Genomic DNA, 16,045 nt, shown 5'->3' on the forward strand with positions numbered 1-16,045 from the left:
CAGCTGCCGACACCCGAGGGTGCTTTTGGAAGCGCAGGCTGGCAAATGGGGGGGTGTCAGCTCACAGCACAGCCCGATACCGGCAGGGACACGGGGGGAGCACCGGGCAGGACCAGGGCCCGCTCCGGAGCTGCAGCAAAGGAAACAAATGGGAGCTTCCCCCGTATCGGTGGTAACTGCCCCAAGCCCCGGCTGTCGTTAAGTGACAGTTCGCACAGGTGCCACCAACGCTGCGGCTCTGGGCTCTATGAATAACAGAACCAGAGGCTAGGCTGACTGCTTTGTGGGGGGACGTGCTGCTGTTGGGGAATGCTGGGGTAATAAAGCAAGCTGGTTTTAAAATAGGGACCGTCTGAAGGGGTATAGGTGAGGCTGCTCCAGTCTTTCCTTCTGGAGCTCTGCGTGTTTCAGAGTAGGGCTTGCTTCACTTCTGCAAGCATAACTTGTGTTCCGAGCTGGGCTCTGCTGTGGCTGGGCGGACCCGTGGTCCTCTGCAGGGCTGGTGGGGTCTGCGTGCTTGCTGGGAGAGCAGCTGATGTGAATAGGAAAAAACCTTTAATTATAACCTCTGAAGTTATTTCAGAGATGAACCTGAGCTCTATGCACATGCTTTAGCTGCCCTAAACTTGCATTAGGGGTTTGGGGGGTGGCACTAAAAGGGATTGCATACAGCTTTACCCCAAGGGGAAGGTCTCTAATGCAGTGTTAGAGAAAAGCCCAAGCCCTGGGTGCTGCGCACAGCTACCTCCGCAACCTTGCTGCTGCTCTAGAGCTAATGGAGCTCATCCTGGGACTTTCTGGAGGGTAATTTCACTATAGACCTTGTCAGCTCTCTGCAAGGTCCTGAATTAGAAGGTGGTTTGGAGCTGCAAGGTAAGGTGGGATCCCAGGCCTGGGTTTGGCCACACTCATCAGCCAGTGCTTGCAGTTGGGGTTGCAAGGTGGAAAATGGAGGTGCACTGGGGGGGGGGGGTGTGTGTGTGTGTCTCTGTGTGTGTGTGTCTGTGTGTGTGTCTGTGTGTCTGTGTGCGCGTGCGCGTGTGTGTGTGTCTTTGCCGCCCTGCAGGCAGGGAAAGCTTTGTCCCCGAAAGGGGCAATTTCCCCAGAAAAAGCTTTTTTTTTTTTCTCAGCTCAGGCCTGAAGAGGGCCCCTCGCACTCGCTGCTGGGACTGCCTGCTCTGCCACCCCCTCCGGGGGCTATCCCGGAGGTGCATTAACACATCTGCTCCAGCTGCAGGAAGGGACAGGGATAAGGTAACTCCCGGGGCTGGCACAGCTGTCCTGGGCAGCTGCTCCTCTTCCCAGCTGCTGTAGTGTAATCACTGCTACCCTGTCCCAAAAACACAGATTAAGGGGAGCTCAGGTCACTCTTAGCTCTACCTTGAACATTAGCAGCATCAAACACCATTTTATTTTGTAATTTAGTTTACCTGAAGTACCTGCAGCATTGCTGCTTGTGAAAATGAAGACTTTATTCTGGATCACTTGAGGAAGGCTGTGCTATGTACACCACAAGTACTGAAATGAAGCAAGCTGACCCTTCCCCTGTACCTAAAGCAAGGTGGGAAGGGGTTTCTGGCGTGTGAGTCCTAGGAAAGCCACTGTACTGAGTCTATCTAAGACAGAGATGGCCTCTTACACCCTCCACAGATGTGGTCCTTGTGCCTTGGACCTACCCCCAAACAGGTGAATGTGTTTGAGCTGCCTGCAAGTGCTGTGCAGGTGATGTGCTGCAAAGGGATCTCCAAACTGCTTTGCAATCACCTCCTGCCCAGATACCAGGGACTGAACAGCGCTGTCAGTGCAGGGTGAATAAAATAGGAGACCTGCACAGGGCAGTCTTGTGCCAATTTTTGCTGCATAAGACCCACAACACAGGTCACCAGTATTAGAAAACTCATCTTTTTTTTTTTTCTTGGCAGTGACTCGGTGTTGAAGTGCATTGTCTGCCGTAGCTCAGTCCTGCAGCATAAGCCTGATTGGAGCAACTGCGCTGATACCGGTCAGCCTGTGCTGTCCTCGGTCATTTTCCTATCCCTACTGCCAGTTCCCCCATTTGCTTTACAGCTGGGATGCTTGTAGGTACGCTCAGGAAGGCAAGGCCTGTGTTTTGGGGGAGATAAGTTGCAAAGCAGAATTCCTGACTGACTATGACCCCTGGGAAATAGGGGGGTTTGAAAGGCTCAGCTCTTTTGGAGCTTGGTGCTGCTTTGTCTACTGGTGTCACTTGAGTCGAGACCTGAGACTCTCATCACAGCAACGGGCCAGTATTCTCCAGTACAGACATCTGTGTTAGTGCAGGCTGCCAAATGAGGGGAGGTGGCAGCGGCAGGCACGTGGGGTGGGCTCCCAAAGGCCCTGCAAGGAGGAGGCGGTGCTGGGTGCGAGTTGGCTTTCTGTCCCAGGACGTTCTGGAAGGTGCTGGGTGCTGCTGCAGCTGCTGGCATGGGGCCGCTTGTGCCTGAGGCTCAGCTGTCTCATGCTTCCCTAAATAGAAAGGGAACAGGGTCTGAGCACTGTGATGGGGGTCAGCCATCCCAGCTGTGCGCTTTTTTTGGCATGAAATCTCCCTGTTCTTGCTCCCCACACCCAGTGCAGCTCTGCAGGTAGAAGGAAGCTGGATTTGCCCCAGCAGGTGGGAGAGGATCCCCTCTTGCTGCAGAGAGGTGCTGCCCACTTGCGTGCACGTGCCCCCCTGAGCTGGGCTGGCTGCGGGGGCCCTGGCTCACAGCCCTCCCCAGGCACTATATAGCACGGGGCGGGGGACGAGGAGGGGGCCAGGCTGTGGTGACAGGTGATGCTGACAGGCAGCAGGAGCTGCCAGGTCCTGCCCAAACTTGGAGCGGGAGGCGAGCTCTTTCCCGAGCCAGACAGACCCTTTGTGGTGCCAGTGAACTTCTTTAATTCTTTTTTTTGGTTGTTTTTCTTTCTTTTATTGACTCCTAAGGATCTATAGCCGTGGGAAAAGCTTCTGAGGAGCCACAGCCTTGACAAGCAATTTAGGTCTGTGTTTTCCAAACTCTTCAGCCTGGTAAGCTGCTTTTATTAATGTGTGTGTTAATTATATGTCGGTCTCATGGTGAAGCTCAGCTTGGTGGAGTAAACAGGTGACCCCGGTGATACAGGCAGCTGAAAATGGGACACAAATTGGTGTTTTTCTTTAAAGCTCTCCAGATGGAGGATCCCATCCAGCTTAAAGAGGAAGGCAATAAATATTTTCAGGCCAGCGACTACGAGAAAGCTGTTCACAGCTACACTCAAGCCATAAAGCTCAACAAGGACAAGGCGCTGCAGGCGGTGCTGTACAGGAACAGGGCAGCATGTTTCCTCAAAAAGGTGAGAAAAGTTCCTGGCTTGCCATGGCAGTGCTCAAGGGGAGAAGAGCAAGGAGGCAGTCAGGGGTGCTCACCAGCCATGGACTGTGTGGTTTGTCCATTTATTGAATAGGGTGTTTGCAAACTGGCCCGAAATTATTTGTTCTGGTCTTGTCCTGGGGCTGTAAAGCTGCCCCCCTGCTTTAATCCTGGTGGGGCTGAGTGTGCCTGCTCAGCCTGGAGGTGGTCCCACTTGATCACTTTGAAGCAAAAGCTTTTGGCAGCTGCTGTCTGTCCCACCATGAGAGAAGCAGACGTAGGTATTTAGCAAAACAAAAAGTTATTGGGTTTTGTACCAAAATTGTCTTAGCTCCGTGCAGTCAGCTTGTAACGACCTGCTGTGGGATTTTAGCAGATTGCTTGCATGTTCCTGAATTTCACTAATCCAGAAGAAGTGACACCAACCCAGAACAAAATGCAGACAGGCTGTTGTGAGTATCCCCTCTTCCAGCACTGCCCGCAGTCTGCCGCTGCATCGTCATCAGCGTGTGTTGTCTCACCTGCATCACAGACCTTTTCCCCTGCCCCCTGTCAGTGATGAAAAGGTACCTAAACCCCCATCTTTCCTTCTGTAGGGTGCTGATTTTACTGGGGTGTCTTGTTAGTTAGTGGGAACAGAGAGGTCGCAGCGTGCACCAGCAATGGGGACGTGCCCTGCTATTCGGCTGCTAACGAATCACTCCCTTCTGGTTTAACAGGAGGAATATGCCAAGGCAGCCTCAGATGCGTCTAGAGGTAAGGAGGGGGCTGTTTTGAGAAAGGAGAGCTGAGTTGCTGGGTGTGCTTGCTCCAGCCTGCTCTCACATCTGCTTTTGGGGCACTGTGGTCTTATTCCTGGATACCCCCTAACACCCAAGTGCTGACGCCACAAGGGAATTAATGGAGAAGGTACAAAAGAAGGTGCACCAATTTGGTGTGTCAGTGTAATCGATGCTGACCAGGTACCAATTCACCCACAATGTAACAACTACGCCTGTAATTGTAGGAGCTATGGTCACTGTAAAGCAAATCACAGTTTATGCAGAGGATTTCCAAAAAGCAAACTCTGATGCCTGGTGTTTTTGATGACTTTCCCAGCTATTGACATCAATGCTTCGGATATCAAAGCCTTGTACCGGCGCAGCCAAGCTCTGGAAAAATTGGGGAAATTGGACCAGGCATTCAAAGATGCTCAGAAATGTGCCACCATCGAACCCCGCAACAAAAACTTTCAGGAGACCCTGAGGCGACTGGGGACTGACATCCAGGAGAAGGTAAATGCCAGGGGAGCAGCCCCAGGTTCACAGACCATGTGTGGGAAGTCCCCGCTTTGGGTTACACTGATGGATTGTTGGTCATGCTGGAAACTTGTAACAACGTGGGGGGATAAATAGGGTCCATTAACTGGAAGTTCACACTTGATGCATGTGAATTTGAGGATCAGATTGAATGGTTAAATTAAAAAGCGTGGCAGCTCACTCCTGAGGCTGGCCTGGTCCTGAATGTCTTGGTAAGGTTTTCACAAGGAATGGGACCAGCTTCGGACAGGGTCTGGCAGTCACCACATCGACTTAGTTTTACCTTTACATGGGTGCTGTGGAGAAGTCCCTGCATTACTAGGTACCGTGAAGTCTCAGAGATGATGGCCCAGGGCTGGCTCTGCCCACACCGATGAGCCTGAGATGGGCAATTGGTGCTGTCTGAGAAGTGACACCTATTTTGTTATTCAGCTTAGATTGTCTGTGGTTTGAGGCTCTGCGGTCTTAAAGCAATAAAGGAAAATTGCTCTTTGATTTTCTCCCTCTGACGCTCCATGCGCTCTCTGTTGGCACAGCTGCGCATTCAGTTCTCCACGGACTTGAGGGTGCAGAAGATGTTTGAAATCCTGCTGGATGAGAATAGTGAGAAAGAAAAGCGAGAAAAGGTGAGAACTGTCCTGGACGTGACAGGACAAATTGCTGCTGCTTAATGTCAGAGGCAGCACTGAGGAGCAGAAGGCTGCATTCCCTTCCCCACCTCCCTCAGATGGAGGACAAGGTAAGGAGCGGGGAGATGAACTGCACTCAGAGGGACAACGGAGAGGGCAAATGCCCCAAAGAGGCATCACCCTTGTGCTGTGGGAAGGTGGATGAACCTCCCAAAATTCCAAAGGTGGGATCAGACTGGACTTCTGCTCAGGCCCCTCTCTGCTACCTTCCCCATGTTTCCCTCCAAGCAGTGACCCACTTTTCTTGGGCAGAGCAAAGCCAGTCCCCAGATGCACCTGGAGAAACTGCCTGGTGGGGTCAGAGCTGGTCCACTGCGCCCCTCAGAAGATGGCCACCCCACAGCTCCCACGGGGACATCCCAGAGCTGAACAGAGGTGTTTCAGAGGCTGCCAGTTGGGGCTCCATGCTGCTGACCCCTGGTTCTTCTGTCTCCCACCCAGGCTGCAAACAACCTCATAGTCCTGGGGCGGGAGGAAGCAGGTGCTGAGAGGATTTTCCAGAACAACGGGGTCAGCTTGCTGCTGCAGCTGATTGAAACCAAAAATGCTGAGCTAATCCTGGCAGCCGTGAGGACGCTTTCGGGCATGTGCACAGGACATAAGGCTCGGGTAAGTAATGGGGTGCTCGAGACTTCCCCTGCTATCACCTTGCACCTGAGGGAGTGGAAAATTGCAGTAATTCATTATATTTGTGAGCAGTGGGAAAAAATCATATCCTACAAATAAAATTTTTAATTCTGGGGAAAAAAAATTCAAATAAACAAGTGGGATTAGCACAGACTATTGAAACCGCCCCTGTTACTGTGCTCCTCATCTCCGGGATCCAAACCACGTGTTCATTATGGTGCCTTCGCATGTGCTGGTGAAGTAAAACTTACAGTGAGTTGTTACTACACAAGTTGTGGTGAGCATGGTTGGGTCAAACCCACACCCTCCATCACAGGTCTCAGAAAAGGAAAAAATAACTAACTTTGGGAAACTTTTGTCCAAGGCTTAGATGAAGGAAAGCAGGGAGGACCTACAAGAATGTTACTATTCCTGGGACGGGTCCCAAGGCAAGTCCAAGGGGTCTCTGAGCCAGCTAATATCTTACCCTACACCAAGAGAGTTTGTATGTTGTGTAAAATGGCTCCTAAGAAGCCCTGTCTGTGTTATGTGGTTGGAAGCAGGAGATGGACATGTACAAAATGAATATGCACGTCAGTGTAAATGAGCAAAGGAGCGGGGGGAACCACAGCACAACAAAAAAAAACCTCTACTGAATAAAAATCCAGTGGAGTGGAGACCTGTTTTCTTTTTCTGAAGCATTAATTGTTGTCATATGCAAGAAGGCCGTTCTGCAAAGCTCACCAGGTCAGCGTGTTTCTGAACATGCCTCTCGTGGATTACTGATGTGCCACCATGCATGGGGACAGGCTGTGGGATGGCACTGGGCTTGCTCACAGCCAGGGTGGGGTTTGTGCGCCAAACAGGCTCTCTGTTAACAACCTTGTGTGAGGGCCTCTTCCAGACCCAGCCACGCTCATCTCAGCATCCTCGTTGGAAATAGTCTGTTGCATTACTGGCAACTCTAGATTTTTTTCGAGTTGTCTTACTGCAAATGAAAAAAAGGATGAAAAGCAAAACTCTGCCCTGTATTGACTCGAGATTCACCCAGATAAATACTTTATTTGTACAAGCTGAGCGTGACTGTTGTGAAACATGCAGGAAGGAAAGGCTTGTACCCTTTGCTAACATCGGCCCTGCTCTCTCCTTTCTGGGGCCAGGCCACTGCCATTCTCCATTACCTGGGCATTGACAACATCTGTATGTGGATGTCAGTAGACAATGAAGAAATCTCCCTGGCTGTCTGCAACCTCCTGCAGGCCATCACTGACTGCTTGCTGGGCCAGGGGAAAGAGGAGCATCACGGGAAGGCGGAGGCTGTAGTGCTAGGTAACGGTGCACGACCTGGTGGTCCCTCAGTCTTGCTGGAGGAGAAGCGGGGTAAGCAGGGAGGGCTCTGCTCCTGGGATGTCCTCCTTATTCCTTAGTGAAGTGGGGACTTTACCCTTTAGCTGTCCAGGATCACAACCTGCACGTGGCTCTTATCCTCATGGTGTTAAATACCGATGTTCCAGCCACGCAGTGGCTTTGAATGGTTTTCACTGGGTTCACCTGCTTTCAGAGATGATTTTTTATAACGGGTTGCTACTGTCTGGCTTCCGTGTAGATACTAAGAAAGATTTGAAGATGATCACGATGTGTTTGCTGGATATGCTGGTCAGTAAGAAGGTATCTGGGCAAGGGCGAGACCGAGCTCTCAACCTGCTCAACAAGAATATACCGAGGAAGGACCTGAAAGACCATGACAACAGCAGGACCATCTTTGTCATCGACAATGGTGAGTCCTTTCCCTCCACCCTGTTTTGGCTTGGGAGATGTGGAGCTGTGCATTCTTGCCTGAATACCTCTAGAACTGATCCTCTAAAATAAATCCTCTCTGGGTTTTTTTGGTGCATGAAAGCTGGAAGCAAAGTTAAACTTACTAGCAGGAAACAGTATTAAGATTAAAAGAAAAAAACCTGTGTATAAGCACAAGAATTTTTCAGTTTCTGAAGGGCTGACTTAACCTCTTTGGTTAGTTTATTCCAATGAATTTCCTAACGTTAGGAGGATTTGGCTTGGATAAATTGTCTAGCTTAGACAGGATGATGAACACCTGCTGAGCTTGATGGATCCTTAAACTGGTCATTTGTAAAACTGGAAGGGGGTGAGGAATTTGTGTGGGGTGTGGTTTTATACTAATTCCAATGCATATGTTTGTTACCATTTTGGTGGAAGCTATTTAATAACACTTCAGCAAAAGGAAGGTTAAGACATCCAAAATCACTTGAAAGTTGCTGACTTTTCCTCAGTCAGAGCCTCCAGCCTTGGAGGTCAGTAGATTTAATGCCTCCTGACAAAAATAACTGATCCAGCCAAGGAACAAATGCATAGTTTTCCTCCTCTCACTCAGAGCTGGATAAAAGCCTGATGCTGCAAACCTGTAATCTCACCAGCAGAAACTCCTCCCCAGTAAATATCTGAATGCCTTCTTTGTTCAAGGCTTATGTGATTATGCTGCAAAGTAATTGAAAACCATCCAAGCTGGCCATTTCACTGTAAAAAGCCAACAAATAGTATCTTGAGTCTTGTACTGACCCTCTCCCCTCTAACAGCCATACCTCTCCTTTGTTTCCAGGCTTAAAAAAGATACTGAAAGTGGCGGGCCAGATTCCTGAGATGCCTGACTGCCTGCCGCTGACAGAGAACACCCAGCTGACTGCCTCAGTCCTCCTAAATAAACTCTACGATGACCTGCGCTGCGACCCGGAGCGTGACAACTACCGGGTGATCTGCGAGGAGTACATCAAGTGAGTTGGGGCTGGCTTACTGGGGCTGAGCTGGCTCAGAGGCACAGGAACAGGTCTTAAGGCTGAGATGAGGCACTTGAAATCCACTTAGATGCCAAAATAAGGCCCTGGGGGATATGATTTGCATAAGATCCTGATGGATCCTTCAGCTGGGATCTTCAGATCCCTGCATTGTACTCCTACCTGCTGGATCACAGCCTCTCCATGAATTTGGGCTCAGCAGTGTCCCAAATACCTATATATTTCAGCAGCAGAGCTCAGTTCCTGATCTGAGGGAGAACGTTACCTGCCCAAGGGAATGAGAACCATAAGCAACTACTGTTCCACATGCTGACTCCCTCTATCCCATGCAGGAGCAAAATCGACCCACAGGACATGGATAAGACACTCCATGCCATCCAGATGGTGTCTGGAGTATTGCAAGGGCCCTTTGACTTAGGCAACAAGCTGCTTGGCATGAAGGGAATCATGGAGATGATGGTTGCCCTGTGTGGGTCTGAGAGGGAGATTGACCAGCTGGTGGCTGTGGAAGCCCTCATCCATGCCTCCACCAAGCTGAGCCGGGCCACCTTCATCATCTCCAATGGGGTGACACTCCTGAAGGAGATCTACAAGAAGACCAAGAATGAGAAGATCAAAATCCGAGCCCTGGTGGTAAGGATGGCAGCCCCTCTCTCTGTCGCCTGCCATGCTCACCAGCTTAACCCCAGCCTTGGGAGAGGGGGAGGGTCCTGGAAACATGTTGGGTTCACTCACCTCAGCCAGGGAATGGTTTATGGTGCTTCCCCCTACAAGGAAGGGGGAGACGGCAGATCAGGAGAGCATATGGATTGTTGGTAACTCAGAAGGCAAAACTGGTTAATCTTCCATTGAAGACATCCAATAAGAGCATGACACCTTACTTTGCTGTGCTACGAGGTGAACGATCTACTGGGTATTATAATTCTGCTTCTTTGCTCAAACTTTAGATGTGGAATTAGGCTGATTTGGGTCAGCAATACCAGGGGATTAATGGACCTTTCTCACTAGTGTATCCCCTTCATCCTCCTCAGGGTCTCTGCAAGCTGGGCTCAGCAGGAGGTACAGATTATGGACTACGGCAGTTTGCTGAGGGGTCCACTGAGAAGTTGGCCAAGCAGTGCCGAAAGTGAGTGATTTTACTTTTTAGTTCCATTGTTCCATACTTTGCAAAATAGAATATGGACTTTTCCCCAAAGATCCTGCCCGCACATTGCCTTCATTTACTGTTGCTGCCTGACAGCAACATTGCACTGGCACCTGGAGCTCTTCTGTGCCTCAACCAACCATATGTTCCTCCTGCCTCAATATCCAGAAAAGCCTTCTGCCTCGCTCATTTCCCATGAGAGACACCAAACATGGTGCCTCCCTCTTTGCCAGAATGGCACAGCCTAATCAAGTGCTATCTAGAATATGCACAAGTGCCTTTTGAAGGTGAATTTACCAGGTGGACTAACCAAGGAGGTGGGATGAAGTTAGGAAGTGGCTGAGTGGGTGACCATTGCTGCTGGCACTGGATAGCAGGGCATCACATGTTTCATGTGATGGTGAAGGCAAAGCAGTGCTGAGTAGTTGGGCTGTCTTTCCCTGCAGCATTTAGATCCCTTGAGTTGGGCCGTGGGAGGAAGGCCATGTCTCAAGGGAAGCATCCACAGTCTTTAGGAGCTGCAGCAGAACTTGAGTGCATGTTCAGGCCTGAAATCGTCTCAATATCTTGTTTTTTCTCCCTCTTCTCCCAGAGAAATTAGTCCTGGCTCCCGAGGTACAAATGTGGATGTTGTTTTTTCTCTTCCAGATGGTTGTGTAATACCAGCATTGATGCCCGCACCAGGAAATGGGCTGTGGAAGGGCTGGCATATCTAACCCTTGATGCAGATGTGAAAGATGACTTTGTTGAAGATGAGCCAGCCCTGCAAGCTATGTTTGAATTAGCCAAGGTCTGTCTCCTTACCTTGTTCCCTTGTTCCTCTGGTAGCATCAAGTTCTCACAGTTCTCTAGCCCAACACTGTCTTCCCAGGCAGGAGGAGCTGTGACCCCAACCCCTCACCTGTAATTTAGCAAAATGTTATCATCCTGCTCTTCTCCCTGGGCTGAGGAAGACTGCTCTTACCTTTACTGTCAGCAACTGCATGAAAACCAAAGGCGTTGTCAAGGCGTTGACGGCATCTGATGATGTCAAACAGCCTGTTTGACCTTGAAAACTTTTGTTGTTCCCTGCCCTGGGCTATAAAGCTGGGGGCGAGCCTGTGAACACTTCAGCTAATGCAAATCACCACAATGGCAGCCCTAAGGGACCTGTTCCCTTGCTGTGTCCTCCTCACCTCACGTCAGCTTTTCTTCTTCTGTGCAGACAAGTGACAAGACTATCTTGTATTCTGTGTCTTCTGCGCTGGTGAACTGTACCAACAGCTATGATACCAAGGAGCTGGTCCCAGAGCTGGTGCAACTGGCAAAATTCTCCAAGCAGCACGTGCCTGAGGAGCATCCAAAGGTAGGTTGTCTACAGCCAGGGAGCCAAAGACTTGGATCTAAGATTCCTTGGTGTATCCATTGTCACAGACCTCAGGTTTCCTGTCTCTGAGGCTTTAACTGGTTTGCTCTCCAGCCAGGCTTGGCTGTAGTCAGCAGCATGGCATCTGCTAAGGGGCTAATCCCTGCCCAATGTTCCCCCTCAGGACAAGAAGGACTTTGTGGTGAAGCGGGTGAAACGGTTGCTGAAAGCAGGCGTCGTCTCTGCCTTGGCCTGCATGGTGAAGGCGGACAGTGCCATACTGACGGACCAGAGCAAGGAGCTCATCGCCAGGTGCCTTCATTGCTGTCACAGGAGCTGGGAGTGCTGGCCACGACTGAGCTGGGCGCCTGGGCTGGCTCCTTGCTTTGTGGGGTGGTGCATTCTGCCTGCGGGGGTGAGATGAACAGGAGAAAGGATTTAAAACCAAAGTGTTTCTTAAGCAATGTCATAAAAATCCATATTCTGACCTTGAAGCTGGCTTACAGGGCTGCCTTGCTAGGGTGCATTTTGAATTTCTAGTCCTCTGTACAGGTTTTTGCTGGAAGAGTTCATCTTACAGGCCAGGAAACTTCTTCCTATGCCAGTTGTTGCTGCCTCCTACAGTGCTGTGGGCACTGGAATTGACCTGGTGGATCTGGCACCCCTTGAAAGCTTTTGCTCCCTTCCCATGAGGGACATGGGTTGTTGCCTTCCCACGTGGCTGTTTCACTAAGTGATGCTGTGCTTCTGCAGGGTGTTTCTTGCCTTGTGTGAAGACCCCAAGGATCGCGGGACCATTGTCGCTCAAGGAGGTGGAAAGGTAATTACTTTTGTTTGCAGCCCAACCTGTCGTGCAGTTAATGTCTGTTGGGAGCCTGCAAAGTGTCTACAGTGAGGTAATGTGGCATAAATGTATGAGCTGTCTTGGTAGCCCCTGGGGCCCAGACTGACACTCCAGTCCTATGTCTGCAAGCCTCCAGCGAAGCAATCTTCTTGAAACAACTGTGTGTGAGCTACAAGCTCTGGTGTGGTACCTATTTGAGAACAGAAATAAGACATCATGGTGGGCTACAGTCCAGATCCATTTCTTCAACAGATGCATCTTTAGAATATTTTTAACTTATTTTAGCCATATTTAGTCATATAACTTATATTAAGGCCATCCTGTAAATCTTCTCAGAGGCACTGAATGCTTTCCTGTGTGTCACTAGGCCCTGATACCTCTGGCTGTGGAAGGCACAGAAGTTGGCAAGATAAAAGCTTCTCATGCTCTGGCAAAAATTGCTGCTATCTCCAATCCAGACATGGCATTCCCAGGGGAGAGGGTAAACTTAAAAAAAAAAACAACAACCCATTTTAAAAAAAAAAATATTGATAATTCCTTTAGCAAATGCAAATTGCCAAGATCCTTGAGCTAGAAAAGCAGTGACATGCCTTCTCTTCTTAGGTGTACGAGGTGGTGAGGCCCCTTGTCAGCCTGCTGAACACAGAGAGAGATGGCCTCCAGAATTATGAGGCTTTGTTAGGTCTCACTAACTTTTCAGGAAGAAGTGATAAACTTAGGTGAGTGTAACTGCTTTTTGACTTGCTTTCCTCCACAGGAGCAAATGTGAATTTTAGTTCAATACTTTTCTTGTAGGACTATGAAGATTAGTCAGTTCGAGCTACTTTTGGCAAAGCTACAGTCTCAGAACTAAAAGATTAATAATATAGCCAGGAACAGGAGAGAGATGACCTTAATCTGCATTAGACAGAGAATGAACCACGTCATAAGCTCCAGAGCTGTGGACACTGATTTGTTTCAAGGCCTTCTCTTATCTGCAGTCAATATTTTATAATTGGTTATTGCTTGTCCCGTGATGTATTTTATTTGACTGCTTTTCAACACAGGATGAAGATAGTCAAAGAGAGGGCCCTGCCAGATATTGAAAACTATATGTTTGAGAATCACGACCAACTTCGACAGGCAGCCACAGAGTGCATGTGCAACCTGGTGGTCAACAAGGAGGTAACTCACAGGGCAACTCAGACCTGACTGCATGCACTAGTTTGTGAGCCACTGTGATGAGGCATCCGTAAATGTGTTATCTCTGAACGTCGTGGGGTGTTTTTTAGGTTCAAGAGCGGTTTGTGGCTGATGGAAATGACCGGCTGAAGTTGGTGGTGTTGCTATGTGGTGAGGATGATGAGAAAGTCCAGGTTGCAGCAGCAGGAGCCCTGGCTATGCTCACAGCAGCACAAAAGAAACTCTGCTCTAAGATGACTGAAGTGGTAAGACCATAAGTCTGATTACTGGCAGTGTAGACGTACCCTCGAAGGAGCCTGGCTCGGGCATAAAAATGCCTCTCAGAAGGAACATGTAGTCCACCAGTTTGATAGTGAGGAACTTGGTGGTGAAGCTGACACCTGGGTGTGCATGTTCCTAGTCCACCCCTCCACAAAGTAAACCAGTCTGCATTATACTAGACTTAATCTCAGAGCCAAAACATTTTTATATAGCTATTCCTCAAGCTAAGTCCAAAATGCTAATGCTCAAGCAAGGTGAGGAATGCAGAATATTATTCTAGAGTCCCTTAAAGCTTTTGATAAATAACCTGAAAAACAAATCTTGTTCCACTCAGAAATGAGAATATCTGTGAAGAGCTGTCGCTGAGAACTCAGGAACCTTGTTGTGTTGCATACATGCTGATGTTAGACACTGGGGCTTGTTAGAATAAAAGTGGGTGGTCTGCCTGTGGTCATCTCAGCTGTGTCAATACTCTGACCAGATTCTTTGCACAGAGATTGTGCAGCAGCCTAAACATGAAACGTGTTTCATGTGGTGCCAGTGCCATGAAAGTGTCTGACTTTAGTGTAACAAATATTGGGTTCAAAAGTTTGGAGTTCAAGTTTACTGAGTTAAAGAATCAAATAGCCTCACCTGGCATGAGAGGTGAGTCCCTGTGCTTCCTCCTGCTGAGAAATGCCTTGCCAAACTCGCATTCTTGGTTGAGGTATTCTTCAGATCCATACTAATCATCTCTCTTTCCCTTGAAGACCACCCAGTGGCTTGAAATCCTGCAGAGGCTCTGCTTGCATGATAACATGGAAGTGCAGCACCGAGGACTGGTCATAGCTTTCAACTTAATCAGTGCTGAAAAAGAGCTAGCAAAGAAGCTGGTGGAGTCAGAGCTCCTGGAGATCCTGACATACATTGGCAAGCAAGAAGATGACCCCCAGAAGCAGCACGTCATTAATGTAGCACGTGATTGCCTCACAAGGTGCATGGATTATGGTCTGATCAAACCTCTCTCTCAGGCATGAGGAAATGAGAAGCACCAAAAAAGGCTGAATGTGGGGGAAAAAAGCTATGGAGAAATGTGGAAAAGTGAGAGCCATGGAAAAATCTAGTGCCATTGTCAAGGCATGGAATAGCTTGGGGACAACTTTGGAGGATCAGAAACTGGATGAGTAAAAGGGGGACATTTGCCTGGGAAATTTGGCAAGTGCCTGTCTGAGTAATTCCCAGACGGTGTATATCCTTTCTTTGCCCCCATTCAGCTGATAATGATGAAAGCTTCAAGGCCCAGCTGTGAGAGTCAGTTGTGTTGGCAATGTGCTGGGGGCTGTCGGAAAGAAACTCAGCTGAGCCGAAATCTATTCTGCAGCCATCTGCAGCCCCTGGTACTTCTGGAATTTCTAACAGTGGTGGAACAGGGAGGGTTAAATGCCTTCTGTCCTGTAGTCCCACCCAAATAGGCTGGGTTTTAGCTGTGCTTTTTTGTCCATTTGTGGTAATTTTAAACAGCCTTAAGTGGTGTGCCAAAGTGTGAGGATGGTGGATGAACTCTTAATAAATTCACTACTTTGTTCCATGTGGAATTCCTGTTCTGCTTTTATTAAGCAATTAGAGGATCTAAGGCAACTCCCAGTTGCAGCCTGGGATCATACCCAGGAAGCTGGAGTAGTCTGTAGCACAGGCTCGATTTTCACCCCTTACAAACTATCTGGTGCTGCTCAAACAAACGTGCAAAGTCACCGTGAAAGGCTGTACGAGGAGGCGGCACTAGTGAATAAGCTGAGGTTCGCACCAGGGCACTGTGTTTGGTTCATCAGGGAATGTTGAAAATACCTCATTTATGGAAGAAGCAGAATAAGAACACCAGCTGGCCATCACATTAGTCTTTATGATATAAATGCTTACATTCAAGCACAGATTCTTTATATGTGCTATGGACAACACACAAAATCAGACCCTTGCTTTAGTCCCTGTGGGGGAAAAAAGGAAGAAAATACAAGCATATAGTAAATATAATCTTACTCAGCAATGATTTAAATGTTAATTCAAGTGCATTAGAATAGTTCTGATGATACTGAATGTCAGTGATCCTCACATGATCATCATGCCATGCCGAAGTGTTGAGGTTTGGGGGTTACAAAAGGAACCATGGGGATAGTCTTTCCTTGTATGTTGATTAAGGAGAAAAAAAAATAATGAAAAGTGCCTCTAGCTCCCTGAAGTTAGAAATGCAAGAATTTTTAAGCTAAAAGGCAAACCTATTTGGAGGGTGATTCCAGCTGTGTACAATGTCTCCTTCTTGTAACCACATCCAGTTAAATCACTGGTGCTTTATAATCATGCTAGGAGGATATCAGACTGTTCTTCCAAACCAAATGAACCACAGGCCCTTCTGTGGTGGGGAACAATATGGTTCGGATCTGTCTTTTAAAAGTACTTTGCATCTAACTCTATACAGAGAGTTTCATCTAACCAGCATGTCTGAAACCAAGACAAAAAATGCTGTTGGTATCTAAGGGTGG

At 48.6% G+C, this 16,045-nt stretch overlaps 1 protein-coding gene across 6 annotated transcripts; it reads left to right on the forward strand.

The window, feature by feature from the left end:
* The first annotated feature begins 98 nt into the window (after positions 1-98).
* On the forward strand, positions 99-15,106 carry UNC45B (unc-45 myosin chaperone B). 6 transcript variants are annotated; one of them, XM_075113214.1, is made up of 22 exons: positions 99-218; positions 1,923-2,002; positions 2,948-3,031; positions 3,167-3,336; positions 4,073-4,109; positions 4,452-4,627; positions 5,188-5,277; positions 5,782-5,949; positions 7,107-7,275; positions 7,553-7,723; positions 8,564-8,735; positions 9,089-9,389; positions 9,788-9,882; positions 10,549-10,690; positions 11,105-11,245; positions 11,430-11,557; positions 11,999-12,065; positions 12,457-12,570; positions 12,693-12,808; positions 13,136-13,253; positions 13,361-13,516; positions 14,282-15,106. In XM_075113214.1, the coding sequence occupies exons 4-22, from the start codon at positions 3,175-3,177 to the stop codon at positions 14,546-14,548; spliced, it is 2,790 nt and encodes a 929-aa protein (XP_074969315.1). In that variant the 5' UTR covers positions 99-218; positions 1,923-2,002; positions 2,948-3,031; positions 3,167-3,174; the 3' UTR covers positions 14,549-15,106. The 6 variants fall into 6 exon arrangements, with proteins under 6 accessions (XP_074969315.1, XP_074969318.1, XP_074969314.1 ...); XM_075113217.1 differs by having other exon boundaries at positions 2,948-3,003; XM_075113213.1 differs by lacking the exon at positions 99-218 and having other exon boundaries at positions 1,963-2,082.
* The last annotated feature ends 939 nt before the right edge of the window (positions 15,107-16,045 follow it).

This window comes from Phalacrocorax aristotelis, chromosome 18, assembly GCF_949628215.1.
Source record: "Phalacrocorax aristotelis chromosome 18, bGulAri2.1, whole genome shotgun sequence".
Classification (NCBI taxonomy): Eukaryota; Metazoa; Chordata; class Aves; order Suliformes; family Phalacrocoracidae; genus Phalacrocorax; species Phalacrocorax aristotelis.